The sequence below is a fragment of the Lepus europaeus genome, chromosome 3, assembly GCF_033115175.1.
Source record: "Lepus europaeus isolate LE1 chromosome 3, mLepTim1.pri, whole genome shotgun sequence".
Lineage (NCBI taxonomy): Eukaryota > Metazoa > Chordata > Mammalia > Lagomorpha > Leporidae > Lepus > Lepus europaeus.
The window spans coordinates 30,396,656-30,409,514 of record NC_084829.1 but is presented as its reverse complement, the minus strand read 5'-3'; the positions used below and the strand labels follow the sequence as shown (position 1 = coordinate 30,409,514).

At 54.3% G+C, this 12,859-nt stretch overlaps 2 protein-coding genes across 2 annotated transcripts; one reads left to right on the top strand and one right to left on the bottom strand.

Annotated features, from left to right (window-relative positions):
* The first annotated feature begins 3,683 nt into the window (after positions 1–3,683).
* RNF39 (ring finger protein 39) lies at positions 3,684–8,583 on the top strand. The gene is made up of 4 exons (XM_062185524.1): positions 3,684–4,203; positions 5,795–5,817; positions 6,028–6,119; positions 7,479–8,583. The coding sequence occupies exons 1-4, from the start codon at positions 3,841–3,843 to the stop codon at positions 8,057–8,059; spliced, it is 1,059 nt and encodes a 352-aa protein (XP_062041508.1). The 5' UTR covers positions 3,684–3,840; the 3' UTR covers positions 8,060–8,583.
* On the bottom strand, positions 8,574–12,133 carry PPP1R11 (protein phosphatase 1 regulatory inhibitor subunit 11). Its single transcript, XM_062185536.1, has 3 exons — positions 11,909–12,133; positions 10,727–10,835; positions 8,574–10,028 (listed from the first exon to the last, which is right to left on the bottom strand). Exons 1-3 carry the CDS (start codon positions 11,975–11,977, stop codon positions 9,826–9,828), a joined length of 381 nt encoding a protein of 126 aa, XP_062041520.1. The 5' UTR covers positions 11,978–12,133; the 3' UTR covers positions 8,574–9,825.
* Positions 12,134–12,859: the final 726 nt, after the last annotated feature.

Sequence of the window (12,859 nt, the reverse complement as noted above, 5' to 3'; positions counted from 1 at the left end):
TAAAGCCTCTGCCTGCAGTGCTGGCATCCCATATGGACGCCAGTTCGAGTCCTAGCAGCTCCACTTCTGATTTAGCTCTTTGCTGTGGCCTGAGGAGGCAGTAGAAGATGGCCCAAGTTCTTGGACCCTTGCACTCACATGGGAGACCTGGAAGAATCTCCTGGCTCCTGCCTTCAGATTGGCACAGCTCTGGCCATTGTGGCCACCTGGGGAGTGAACCAGCAGATGGAAGGCTTCTTTCTCTCTCTCTCTCTCTCTCTCTCTCTCTCTCTCTCTCTCTCTCTCCCTGCCTCTCTGTAACTCTTTCAAATAAAATAAATAAATCTTTTAAAAAAAAAAAAAGACACTGCAACTAGAACATAAGGAAGGGACTGGAAGGGGCAGGTTCACCTGCACATGCCATTATGCAAGACAGTGATTCCTCCCTTGGTTAAATATTGTAGCCACCTTGGAGAGCTTTTAACACCACTGATACCTGGGACCCATCCGCAGAGATTCTGTTTAATTGGTCTGAGGTGTCATCTGGGCATCAGGCGATTAAGTTCCCCAGAGGGTTCTAAAGTGTAGTCAAAGCCATGAATTACTGCAAAGTCCCTGAAGGCTGTGTCAATGCAGTTGCGTTTGTGTCAACGCACTTGCATTTGTGACCATGAGTACAAAGTTTCTGAAGAGACCTAGAGGCATTTCCGCAGTACTCTGGGCAGAGATACTTAAAGAACTCGTTGTCTGAGTGGCCGTGGAAGTGGTGATGGAATCAAGGAAATGAACCAATCCAAAGGAAATGAGACAAAGAGCTGAGAGAGACAGCAAAATCCAGACAAATTAAGAGGTGTAAAAACCAGACAGACCCACAGGGCCTGAGACTGAGGAAGAAAGGACACACATGTGCATTTAGTTTCCTGTTGCTGCTGGAACAAATTACCATATATTTAGTAGCTTGCACGTAACACATGTATTATCTTATAATACTGCAACTTAGAAGTCTGAGAAGGATCTTACTGGGGTAAAATCAAAGTGTGAGCAGGGCTCAGCTCTTTCTGGATGCTTTAGTGGAGACTCCATTCCTGTGCCTTTTGCAGGTTCTAGAAGCCACTCTCTTCGTTGGCTCACAGAACCCATCTCAATCCTCAAAGCCAGCAGCATCAGGCTGAGCACTCCTCCTGCTGCCGTCTCTCTACTTCTCTTCTGCTCGGCTCCTTCGAAGTGAAGGATCCCTGTGATTTCATTGGACCCACCTAGATAAGCTGGAATCATCTCCATACTTGAAGGTCAACTGATTAGCAAGTTTAATTTTACCTGCAAACTTAATTATCCTTTGCCAAATAAGTTAATGTATTCACAGATTTCAGGAACTTGAATGTGGTATCCATTATTTTGCCCATTATAGTATAAAAGTGCATCCTTCACAAAAACAGCTTTTGATTGTATCAATTGTCTGTTGCTTGGGTATTTTATTTGCTTTCATTTTAGGAGCACTGAGCTGGGAGGTGTGTCCTAAAATGAATGTACCTGGGTTGTTTGTGTGGGTTTGTTTATCAGGGTTTGTATTAGAGTATCTCCCTAATAAGTATGGAGGAGGAGGAAGAAGGGTGCCTGGAAGGGGTGCCTAATAAAGTACTGCTGCCCCATAACAACTCGGTACTGTTGCATTGTTGTTCTTATTGACAATAAAACTAATGACAGAGTGGCTCTTCACATATTTTCTGTAAGCATGTCCATCTGCCTCTAAATAACAAGGTGTACCCTCCTAATGATTCCAATGTGTATGGATGACTCAGATCTAGCCATCATAATTGCATTACAGTATGAGTACATCTGTCTAAGAGCTTGGGCACATTTGGGCACTGGGATGTCAATGAACACACACGCATGTCGTACAATGATGTGTGCGAACTTCAATATTTCCTCACTCATGATGTCTCAAGGATATCCAGATGGAAAAGGCCTGGCATCAAAGAGGCAGAGGAGCTAGGAAGAGCAGGAAGGAGAAGAGGAAAGGAGGGAAGAGGAGGGTGAAGGAAGAATCTTTTTTTGTTGATGTTGTTGACATTTTGTTTATTTCTTTGACATGCAGAGTTACAGAGAGAGAGGGATAGAGAAAAAGGTCTTTCATCCACTGGTTTACTCCCTAGATGGCCACAACAGCTGGAGCTGGGCCAATCAGAAACCAGGAGCCAGGAGGTTCTTCCAGGTCTCCCATGTGGGTGCAGGGGCCCAAGCACTTGGGCCATCTTCTACTGCTTTCCCAGGCCATAGCAGAGAGCAGGATTGGAAGTGGAGTTGCTGGGACTCGAACAGGTTCCCCTATGGGATGCTGGTGCCACAGAGGGAGGCTTAGCCCACTAGGCCACAGTAGTGGCCCCAAGGAGGGATTATTTCAGAGATGTAGAGAAGGACATGGGGGGGGGGGGAGATCAGGGAATATTGAAAAAAAAAAAAATCAGAAAGCAGAAGGGACTTCTAGACCAAACAAAAAAAAAAGGCAGAGTTGGGTTGGAGCTGAGGCACAGGTCAGAAGGTCTGAGTGTGGTGGCCCCAATTTTGGCTGTTCCCTTGCTGTGTGACCCTAGCAGTCCATTTTCTCTGGGCCTCAGTGAGCTAAGAGATTTGACATAGATGATCCTTGGGCAGATTCCAAGGAAGGAGAGCAAGAGAGACATGGAAATAAAAGCACAGATGGGGCCAGCACTGTGGCGTAGCCGGTAAGGCCGCTGCCTGCAGTGCTGGCATCCCATTCGAGTCCCAGCTGCTCCACTTCCAATCCAGCTCTCTATTATGGCCTGGGAAAGCAGTAGAAGATGGCCCATGTCTTTGGGCCCCTGCACCCATGTGGGAAACCCAGAGGAAGCTCCTTTCTCCTGGCTTCAGATGGGCGCAGCTCCAAGTGAACCAGCAGATGGAAAACTTCTCTACCTCTCTGCCTCTCCTTCTCTCTGTGTTATTCTTTCAAATAAATAAATAAATCTTAAAAAGGAAGGAAGGAAGGAAGGAAGGAAGGAAGGAAAGAAGAAAAACACAGAGAGAGATAGAAAGAGCCAGAAAGACAGCCAAGTAAGAAGAGGCCCTGGGAGGCAGTCAGAGGCAGCGCAGAGAGAGCCCTGTGTCAGCTCCTCGGGGCAGGAGTGTGAGCTCCTGCTCCCCGCCGCCTTTGCCAAGACTTTGGAGTGTCCTTAAGCCCTTAATAGGTAAGGCAAGAAGATGGAACAGAGAGAGGCGCCAGCATGATAGCCGCACACCAACACTCAGAGGCTTGCCAAAGCCACACACACCAACATCTGAGCTTCCGGCCCCCAGCCCCCAGGTGTAGGCGTGCCAGCCACCTGGGATGAGTCACGCCCTGGCGATGCGGGCGCACACGCCGGGAAGGAGCCTGGGCGCCCTGCCCACTGGCACACACAGGTCGAGGGGCAGGTGAAATTCGGCTCTTGGGGGGGTTGACAGGGATCTACCCTCCCCACTCACAGCTGCATTACGCCCCCCACCCCGCCCAGAGCCCCCGCCCCCTAGTGACCGCCCCGACTAGGTGCTGCATTCTGGGCTCCCTGCCCCAAGCCCAGCCGGCGAAGCGGGAGAACCAGATGAGGTGTTACGCAAGGCCTGATGTTTACCTGCCGCGGGATCCGCCTCCTCCCTATAAAGCCTGACGTGGTGGGGAGATTCGCCAGGACCGAGACTCTGTTTGAAAAGAGAGGCAATCCCCGGAGAGGGGCCGAGAAGCGGCGGAAAGTTAATGCGGGAGACGGAAAGAGGCAGCCCGAGTCAGCAAGCGGCAGGGGCTGTGCGTGCTCCAAGGCGGTTGCGGAGGTCGCGCAGGGGTTGGCGCCCAGACCCGGGCTCCCCATGGAGGCGCCTGAGCTGGGCCCGGGGCTGGTGGAGCGTCTGGAGCAGCTGGCGACGTGTCCGCTGTGCGGGGGCCCCTTCGAGGACCCGGTGCTGCTGGCGTGCGAGCACAGCTTCTGCCGCGCGTGCCTGGCCCGTCGCTGGGGCAGCCCGCCGGCAGCTGGCACCGAGGCGCCCCCCACTGCCTGCCCCTGCTGCGGCCTGCCCTGCCCCCGCCGCAGCCTGAGGTCCAACGTGCGGCTGGCGGTGGAGGTGCGGATCAGCCGCGGGCTGCGGGAGAAGCTGGCCGAGCCCGGGGCCCGCGTGGGGAGACGCCGAGGGGGCCGCATCCCCACCATGGGTTGCCTGGACCCGCAGGGAGAGGTGAGGCGGGGGTGCGCCGTGCGGGTCGCGAGCGACTGGTGGAAAGGGGGATTCGTGGCGTTTCCCGCGGTGGACGGTCAAGCAAGGGCTGTCGTGATGGAGCGGCCGGGGCTGGCTCTGGGTCCTCCAGAGGAGAGGCGCTACCGGGGGAAGCAGCTGACACCTGGTCCAGAAGGGAGGAGGCTGGACGGGAGCCCGAGTCTTGTGAGAGGAGCTGTTGAGAGACGGTTCAGGAGGCACAGGCGGGTTGGGGCGGCGGTTGGCACCCGGAGACCCCTGGGTGCCCCCGTGGAGAGCGAGGGAACGGCGCGAGTAGGGGCGGGGCGGCCATCGGGCACCCAGGGGGACCGAGGGCTGGCGGCGGCCGAGGGCGGAGGTGGGCAGGGGTGGGTGGGGGGCGGCGGGGAGGTCCGAACCAGCGCAGAGCGCGGGGAGCAGACGGCTTGGGGAGGGCGGGGACAAGGCTGGAGTGGAGGTTGAGGAAGGAGGGAGGAAGAGGGGAGCAGATCCGGACACCCCCACAGCGTCGTGGCCCTGGGGCCGGGACTCGGGCCCCAGCCCAGCTGAGTTGCTGTTGTTGTTTGTTCTCGGCTCCTCCCAGGTCCCGGGGCAGGGGCGGCGACAGGTGGCAGCGAGGTCCAGGCCTCCAGCCATTGAGTCCCCTGGCTCCTCGCCACATCCCAGCCTTATCACCCGCCCACCTCTCCTGCCCCTCCTGGGCCCCGTCTCCCTGACCACCAACCAACCCTGTTCCCTTGTCAGACTCCCAGGCGTTAGGGACGCCCGACCGAGTTCTCCACCAGCAGCCTAGCCGGGCTTGGGTCTGGCTTCCGTCCTTTGAAGTCTTCATAGACCTAATTAGTCTGGATGTAGTTGGCATAATTAGGCAAACTGCCCTTCCTCCGCCCTCCCCCTCCCCACCATGCTGGCCAGCTCCAGCCGACTTCGGGACAGCCGAGCAGAGGGGTCCACGGTCCCGGTCCGTGGAGGGGAAGCCTCCAGCGCCCTCTCCTGGTCCCCGTGGCTCCACTCGGATCTGTTGAGCCCCTTGGCACGCATCCAAGTCCAGCTGCCGCCCTTGGCAAGGGTAGAGACACAAAACAAAGGACCCAATAAACGCCACTGGGCTTTTATGACAACAGGGGAAGCAGCTTTATTGTAAGGCTTTTATATGCCAGCTCTTAGTGCTTGGGCTTTGAGCGTGTGTTTGGTCTGTGTGATGGAGGTAGGGGGACAGATGATTGGATGCACTCAGAAGGTGGATAAGGAAGGGGCCATTGAAGGAGGCAAGATGGGGCTGGGCAAGCAGGGAGGAAGGCAAGGACTCTGGGAACAAGAAACAGATGTGGATGGCGCTAGGGGAAAGGAACTGATAATCTTTGGAGAAAGGAGAGTGGAAGAAGTGGATAGTGGAGGTGGAGTGAGGGGAATGAGGAAGTTATGAAAGGGGCAGGGGAGGGGCGCAAGAGAAGAGGTAAGCTGCTGTGTGGGGGCAGGGAGGACACCATCAAAGAGGACGGGGGAGGTGGCCCCATACCAGGAAGCCTGAGCTCACATCCGTGTTTGTTTGCTTGTTTTTTGCCCACCCCAGGAGGTGAGGAAGACATGGAGACGGTGAGTTCCACTTTTTTCACCCCATGACCAGCCACTATAGTCATCACCTTCCCACTGGGCACACTTCTCTGTCCTTTCAAGCGGGTTTTCTGGTGTGTGGTCTCACCTCTTCCTACCCCAGGATGTGAGTAGGGCAGGGGTGGGGGCATTGGTATCAGAGAGCAGAGCACTGCCTGTTTATGTACTGACCCTTCTCTCTCATCTGTCCAGATTTGATGTCCGAACACCCAAGTCATCAAGCTCAGAAGAAGAGCTCCCTGAAGATTACCCAGTGGCCAAAAACATGCTGCATAGGCTGGCTGGTGAGTGAAAGTCTGTTAGGCTTGCTCCTTGTTAGTTCCCCTCGTGTTCCATCTGTGTTAGCTTCCTAGGACTGCTGTAACAGAGCGGCACAAGCCAGGGTAGCTTCAACAACACATGTATTATCTGGAGGTTCTGGAGGTAGGAGTCTGAAATCTGGGTGTCAGCCACGGAAAATCTGTTTCACGCCTCCCCCAGCTTTTTGCTTATACCTGGCCTTCAAACTGTTTTCCCTCTATGTGCATTACTACGTGGGTCAGCATTTCCTCTTTTGATAAGATGGTGGTCATACTAGCTTAGGGCCCACCCTGATGACCTCATTTTAACTTTTTTTACTTTTTTTTTTTTTAACTTTTTAGTACTTCTGTAAAGACCCTTTTTCCAAATAAGACCAAGTCTGAGGTATTGAAGACTTCAACACATCTGTGTGTGTATGTGTGTGCATGTGTGTGCGTGTGTGTGAAGTGACACAATTTAACCCATAACAATGCCCAGTCTGGAATCCTCACATTCCAGCCATGTTCAGACCTCTTTCTTTATCCTACGCTCAGACCTGGAGGTTAGCTGCCTCCCAGGAATCTCTGCCTTCACCAACCCCCACCACTCCTCTCCAGAAGGGTCCCTGGAACCCACCACCCTCCCTGCCCCGCTTTCCCTGCTCACTCCCAAGGTTGCCCTCAGTGCCTCTCTAAACTGCCTAGAGAAGATATTCTACCCTCTTGGTCACCCATCATCCTATCTAATCCAGATTGATTCTAGAACCCCCAATCTAGAAGTCTTCCTTCAAAGCACTCTGTACATACAAGGCCAATGGTCCTTTCTGGCCCCTTTGACTGTCACCAACTTCTCTCTGCTGGACAACCCCTATAGAAATAGACCTGTCCACCCATACCTGTTCCTGTGAGTGGGTGGGCTGGTTTCTCAGGATGCCTTGGATTCCTGCTTTGGTCCCTCCCTGCTGTTGCTTGGGGTTCCAGTATCAAGTATCAGTCTCTGATTCACCTGCCCCTTGCAGCTGACCCAGCTCCTGCCCTACCCTAGATGCTGCAGATTGAGGTATCAGTCCTCACTCCTCCCCTAGACTCTCATCAGACTCACTCTTCTCCCACAAGCCAAATGGTCCTTTCATCTGTGCCCTGGGCCAGCATAATTCTTCTCCCGGTCCAGCTGTACAAAAGCAGGGCATCGTGCGCAGGTCCGGGTCTTGCCAAGCCTGCTCTTCATATTTGTCCCTTTTTGGTCTCGCAGCTGACTTCTGAGCTGTTGCAGGGTCTCTTAGGAGTCCTGCACTAGTAGTCTTACCCTTCTCCCGGTTCAGAAACCCCTCTCATACTGTTCTCTTTCTGCTTTCTCTTCCCCAGCTGACCTGACCCTGGACCCTGGCACCGCACACCGCCTCCTGCTCATCTCCGCCGACCGCCGCAGCGTCCGGCTGGCGCCCCCAGGGACTCCTGCACCCTGTGATGGCCCCGCGCGCTTCGATCAGCTCCCGGCGGTGCTGGGCGCGCAGGGCTTCGGGGCGGGCCGCCACTGCTGGGAGGTGGAGACCGCAGACGCAGCCTCCTGCAGAGACTCTTCAGGGGAGGACGAAGACGATGGGGAGAGCCGCTATGCCGTGGGCGCGGCCGGGGAATCGGTGCAACGCAAGGGCCGCGTAAAGCTGAGCCCTGCGGGGGCCGTGTGGGCCGTGGAAGGCCGCGGCGGCCGCCTGTGGGCTCTCACTGCACCGGAGCCTACCCTGCTGGGCGGTGCCGGACCCCCACCACGGCGCATTCGGGTGGACCTGGACTGGGAGCGAGGCCGCGTGGCTTTCTACGACGGCCTCTCGCTGGACCTACTCTTCGCCTTCCAGGCACCCGGTCCCCTAGGGGAGCGCGTCTTCCCGCTGTTCTGCACCCACGATCCCCGAGCCCCGCTCCGCATTGTGCCAGCGGAAGGCTGAGCATCGCGTCCAACCCTCTTGGTAGTTTGACCCAGCCATCTTGGAGGTGGAAATGATTCCAGGGATCCTGTCCATAGGCCCATTTGAGTACAGATAAGCACCCCTGCCAGTACACATTATCTCCCCCCACACCCAGGTAAGACCTCAACTGGCCTCAGGTTTTCCACATCCATGCCTAAACTGAATTCATTCCTGCTCCCTCCCTCTTGGGAATCTCTCCTCACTGTTGAGCCCTCCCCTTCTACACTGTTCCAGACCTGCACTGGGGGAAGAAGCCCTTATGCTCCCAGGAATGATAAACGGCCTGTGATTACTACAGAGGCCTTGCTAGTCACACATTTAACTCCCACTCTTGCCTTGTCCAGCTCCGAAGAAGGGTTCAGTGCCTTCTCCAGAGTTCTAAGGCTTGTGTTTCCCCCTGTGCTGTCCACTCTGAGGTTTCTCTTCAAGAGACAAGAGGCTTGACTCAGGGCTGGGCCCTAGGGCCTCTCTGATGCTTAAATACCCTTTAGGGTGGGGAACTGAGCAAGCCAGTTCTAGTCTACCTTCCTTAAATGACTTCTTGCTGTGCTCACAGCCTTTTCCCAATAAGCCTCTAAAACTTCTTCCTGCACATACTCACCGAAAGGAACCAATGGTGCTACCTCTCCGCTCCTCAACCTGGGAATGGCCCAAACATTCCCAGACTCACCCTTGTACAGTCTCACATCTCTCCCCATACATATAAATGGGCCCGTATTTAACACATTTTGCAATGTTGGGTTATTTATTTTGCACATCTGTGGCAATAAATGAGATCTCAGTGGTGGTATGGATTTGATTGATCTCTGATAACTGTGCATGGCAAGAGGCCTGGAAAATGATGACCAGATCCCAGAGTAAGGGGCAGGGAAGGTGGAGAGAGCGGGACATTGGGGCTGGCAGACATCAAAGCCTTGGAAGGAAGGGGCAAGAGTGCAGTACAGGGGACACACACTCATCTTGCATAGACTGGGGACCCTGCGACTATGTTGTACCTCTCTCTGAAGCTCAAAGACCACAGGCTGAGGAGATAGTTGGCCCTAACTGACCTGTCTCAAGCCAGCTTTGTCAAAAATCCTACATCACATGGCAATTGTGGGCACAGAAGACAAGGCTATTTTCCACTAGAGGTGAGAAGAACAAAGACCTCTCTCCTAACTCCTCTTGAGTGCATGAAGTGTAGGCAGGAGGGGAGGGGCTGGAAGGCCTGAGGTCTCTCACAAGACCTCATATCCCACAGGCAAGGACAGAATTGGGTTACATAAATACTTTAGTAGAGGAGCTCTAAGCCAGAATTAACAAGCATAGCTAAGGTGAGATTGCCTGGAATCTGACTGGGACCCTGGCAGTGAAAGCTAAGACAGCTGGAAACTCAATTTAAGTATTTGGGACTCAAGTTGAGAATGCAGGGGGCCAAGATTACTGGATCCCAGGACAGGCAGTTTGGCAGTGAGAACAAAGGGAGGAGACTGGGACCAAAATGCCTGGATCCCTGGAGAGAGAGGAGGGTGGGCATCGAGAGGAGAAAGGAGGGCTGAGGGAAACCCAGAAACCTGGGTTCTGGAATAGCAGCAAGTCAGAATTCCAGGATCCCTGTCCACTTCCTCTTCCTTTTCTCTCTATCTGGTAGAGAAGAGGGAAGGAGTGGGCCGGAGAAGGGATGAAACCATGGGTTTAGTCCCCAAGTAGCCACGTGGACACATTCAGGGCCAGACAGACAGAGGAATGGTGGGGGAGAGAGGAATTTAGTGCTGCATTGGCCCTGGAGGGGGTTGGGAGGGGTCAGGAGGCTGGGGAGGGGTGCTGGGAGTAGGTCCCAGGGCTGCATGACGCCGTCCTCTGCGATGGCCCCGCACACAGTGTGTATGACCACAGCCCTCATCTTCCTCCTCATCACTCTCCGTGGAGCTCTCACCAAAGGCCCGAGGTTTCTCATAAATACAGCAGCCTGAATGAGGAAGGAGGAGTCCAGTTAAAAAGGAGAAAGAGTAAAATGTATAGTGCATTCTGTTCCCACTGGATTTCAGTGGAAGTAGCAACTTCACTGTCTTCCCCTACCTTCCAGGATCCAGCCTCTCCAGGCCTGCTCCCTGGTACTCAAGCACCTGAACCCACTGTCCAAAATCCCACTTCTCTAATCTCTGGTACCTCTTGCCTTTAGGCCTTGGCACATCCCAGTTCTAGCCCCTCCTACATCTTTCTCTTTAACTTCCTTTTCCTGATGCCAGAGAACCACCAAGAAAGTGAAAGGACTATGACCATCTGAGGGCTTCTGCAAGGCCAGGAAATGCGAGAATTCCATGGCTTGGGGCTGGCCTTGTGATGCAGTGGATTAAGCCTCCACCTGCGACACCAGCAACCCATATGAGCACCAGTTCTAGTCCTGGTTGCTCTACTTCTGATCCAGCTCTCTGCTAATGTGCCTGAGAAAGGAGCGGAAGATGGTCCAAGTAACTTGGACCTCTGCTACCCATGTGGGAGACCTGGATGGAGTTCCAGGTTCCTGGATGGCCCGGCCCAGCCCTGGCAGTTGTGGCTGTTTGGGGTGTGAACCAGCAGATGGAAGAATCTCTCTCTCTTTTAAATAAATACATATTTAAAAAAATAAAAAGATCCCATGGCTACTGTGGGCCCACAACTACTTACATTTTGATGAGCGGCGTCCCATATGTTCGTTGTCCACAGTGTCACTTGTCCATTCCACCTTCTTCTCTGGCTTCCGTTTCCGAAGTTTGATGGTTAGGCTCCGGTTCTCCTAGAAGGTTAAGAGGGATGGGCATACCTATCTAGCTCCTCCTGACCCTTCCCCTTCCCACTCCCCTCCTCTCTTCCCTAGCTCAATCAGTACCACAGACACAGAAGCAGAGGAGCTGAGTGCTGGAAGAAGACCAAATAGCATGGGTCTGGACAGAACAGGCCTGTGACCTCACGAAGTCCCTTGAGGAGTAAGTGCTATTTCCTATTCCTGAGGATTATTTGCACACAGACACACAGTTCCTAATCTAGGGAAGGTCCCAGCAAATCTTCAAAGAAAAGTAGAATCCTTGCTGCTTGTCTTCCTCCCCAAAACATCCCTGGTGGTATTAATACATGAAAATTATCGTCTCAGTGCCTAATCTCTGCTCTCCCTCTCTTTTTCTGGACCCTTATTTTTCTCATTATAGAAGGACCTACATTCTTATCTCTCCCGTCCTTAAGCTCAGGCTGCACTACCTTTCATCCACCTATTTCCTAGCATCCTGGCATCTCTGGTAGTGACTACTGCTGAACTACCAGTTCCTAAACTCCCTTAACCCAGACGTTATTAAGTTCAACGCAACATTCTCTCTTGGAAAGCCACTTCGCCTGTTTGTACCAAAACGCAATTTGTTTTTCCATCTCCTCTTTCTGATTTCTCAAAACACAATCCCGTCTCTTTTTCTTGTTTCTTCGCCCCCTTCACTTCCCTTCACACTCATCCACTCAGCATTTACTGGTAAGTGTGCTTCTGGTCCGAGTCCCCTAGCGCTCTCTCCAACCACACCGAGTACACAGCCTTTCCTCTCAGCACCTTCCTTGCCCTAGTCCTCCATTCCATTCTTTCACTACTTCTACCCAGTACCGCCCCAACAGCACCGTCTAACTTCCTGCTGCTTGTCCCTGGACCAGCCGTAAGCACCTCCGCCACTCCCAGTATCTCCAGTACCCTGTGGTCCTCCTAACCCGACGTTCATCCCCGCACCCCCAGGTCCACAGGCCCACTCCCTCCGCAGCTCTCCGAGGCCCCGTGCCCTCCTCCCTCCCCGGGTCTCCCAGACCCCTAGGCAGCGCCGCCCCCTCCTTTCTCACGGGCTCGGTTGTCACGGTAACCGTTGTCTCAGTGACGGTCTCACTCAGCCCGGCCCCTGCCTCGGCCATGGCTACGGCTGAGAGGGAGGAGGGAAGGGGAAGGAGACGCCTCTCCCTTTTTCTGTGTCTCAGATCTAAGAGAACCGGTGTCCGATTCAGAGTAGTAGCCCGGATCCTCCGCCTTTTTTCCCCCTCCTCCTGGGCCTCCGCTTCCCCACCCCTGGGGATAACCTGTCCAACCCCACTTCCGGCTCTCTGCTTCCGGGTGTGACGCATCTGCAGTCCCCCTCCCTTTCCCTTCCCTGCACCAGATGCGTCAAAGCGCAGGCGTCGACTGATTAGTTCCGCCGTAATACGGAAGCGCGCAGGCGCCGCCCTCCGGAGACCAAATTTAGTGGAAGGGGCGTCACTGCGGGTAAGGGAGGAGGGGCTGGCCCTGGGTGGCAGACGCGCTCCCACCGGCGGTGAAGAGGGAGGGTAGGATCCGGTGTGATTCTGCGGACGTAGTAGCGCGTCGGGGAGGTGGGCGCTGCACCAACTTACGCCGTCCTGTAGCCGTGACCCTGGGTGGGCGGCAAGGCGGGGAAACAGGGCGATAGGCTCGACCCTCTGTCGGCTTTCTTCCCTAAAGAGAAACGGGCCCTGGGCGCCGTGGGAGGAACTGGGTAAGGAGCAAGCCGCCTGGGTTCGCTCCCTGTGCTATTTGAGCAGGACACTTCGTGCACCTTCGGCTGGGGAGTGTGCCAGGCTTTGAGGCTGCGGTGCGCAAGACGCCCAGATCCTGCTTTTTAGCCCCCGCCTAGAGGGGAGACAGGCGAGCTCCGCAACTCACCAGTGAAACTGGATTTATATACTGTCATTCTCTGGGATGATGACTAGGTTTAAAGCAAAGTTTAAGTTACGGTATAGGTCATTTTATAAAAATTAAGCGCAAGTTTCTCAGCAAAACAA

Bases quoted from the DNA above. Each gene is read 5' to 3' on its own strand.
- RNF39 (XM_062185524.1), top strand. From the start codon at position 3,841: ATGGAGGCGCCTGAGCTGGGCCCGGGGCTGGTGGAGCGTCTGGAGCAG. The intron at 5,818-6,027 runs GTGAGTTCCACT...TCATCTGTCCAG, and splicing joins GTGAGGAAGACATGGAGACG to ATTTGATGTCCGAACACCCA. The intron at 6,120-7,478 runs GTGAGTGAAAGT...TCTCTTCCCCAG, and splicing joins CATGCTGCATAGGCTGGCTG to CTGACCTGACCCTGGACCCT.
- PPP1R11 (XM_062185536.1), bottom strand. From the start codon at position 11,977: ATGGCCGAGGCAGGGGCCGGGCTGAGTGAGACCGTCACTGAGACAACG. The intron at 10,836-11,908 runs GTGAGAAAGGAG...TTAACCTTCTAG, and splicing joins TTACCGTGACAACCGAGCCC to GAGAACCGGAGCCTAACCAT. The intron at 10,029-10,726 runs GTAAGTAGTTGT...TTCCTCATTCAG, and splicing joins GGGACGCCGCTCATCAAAAT to GCTGCTGTATTTATGAGAAA.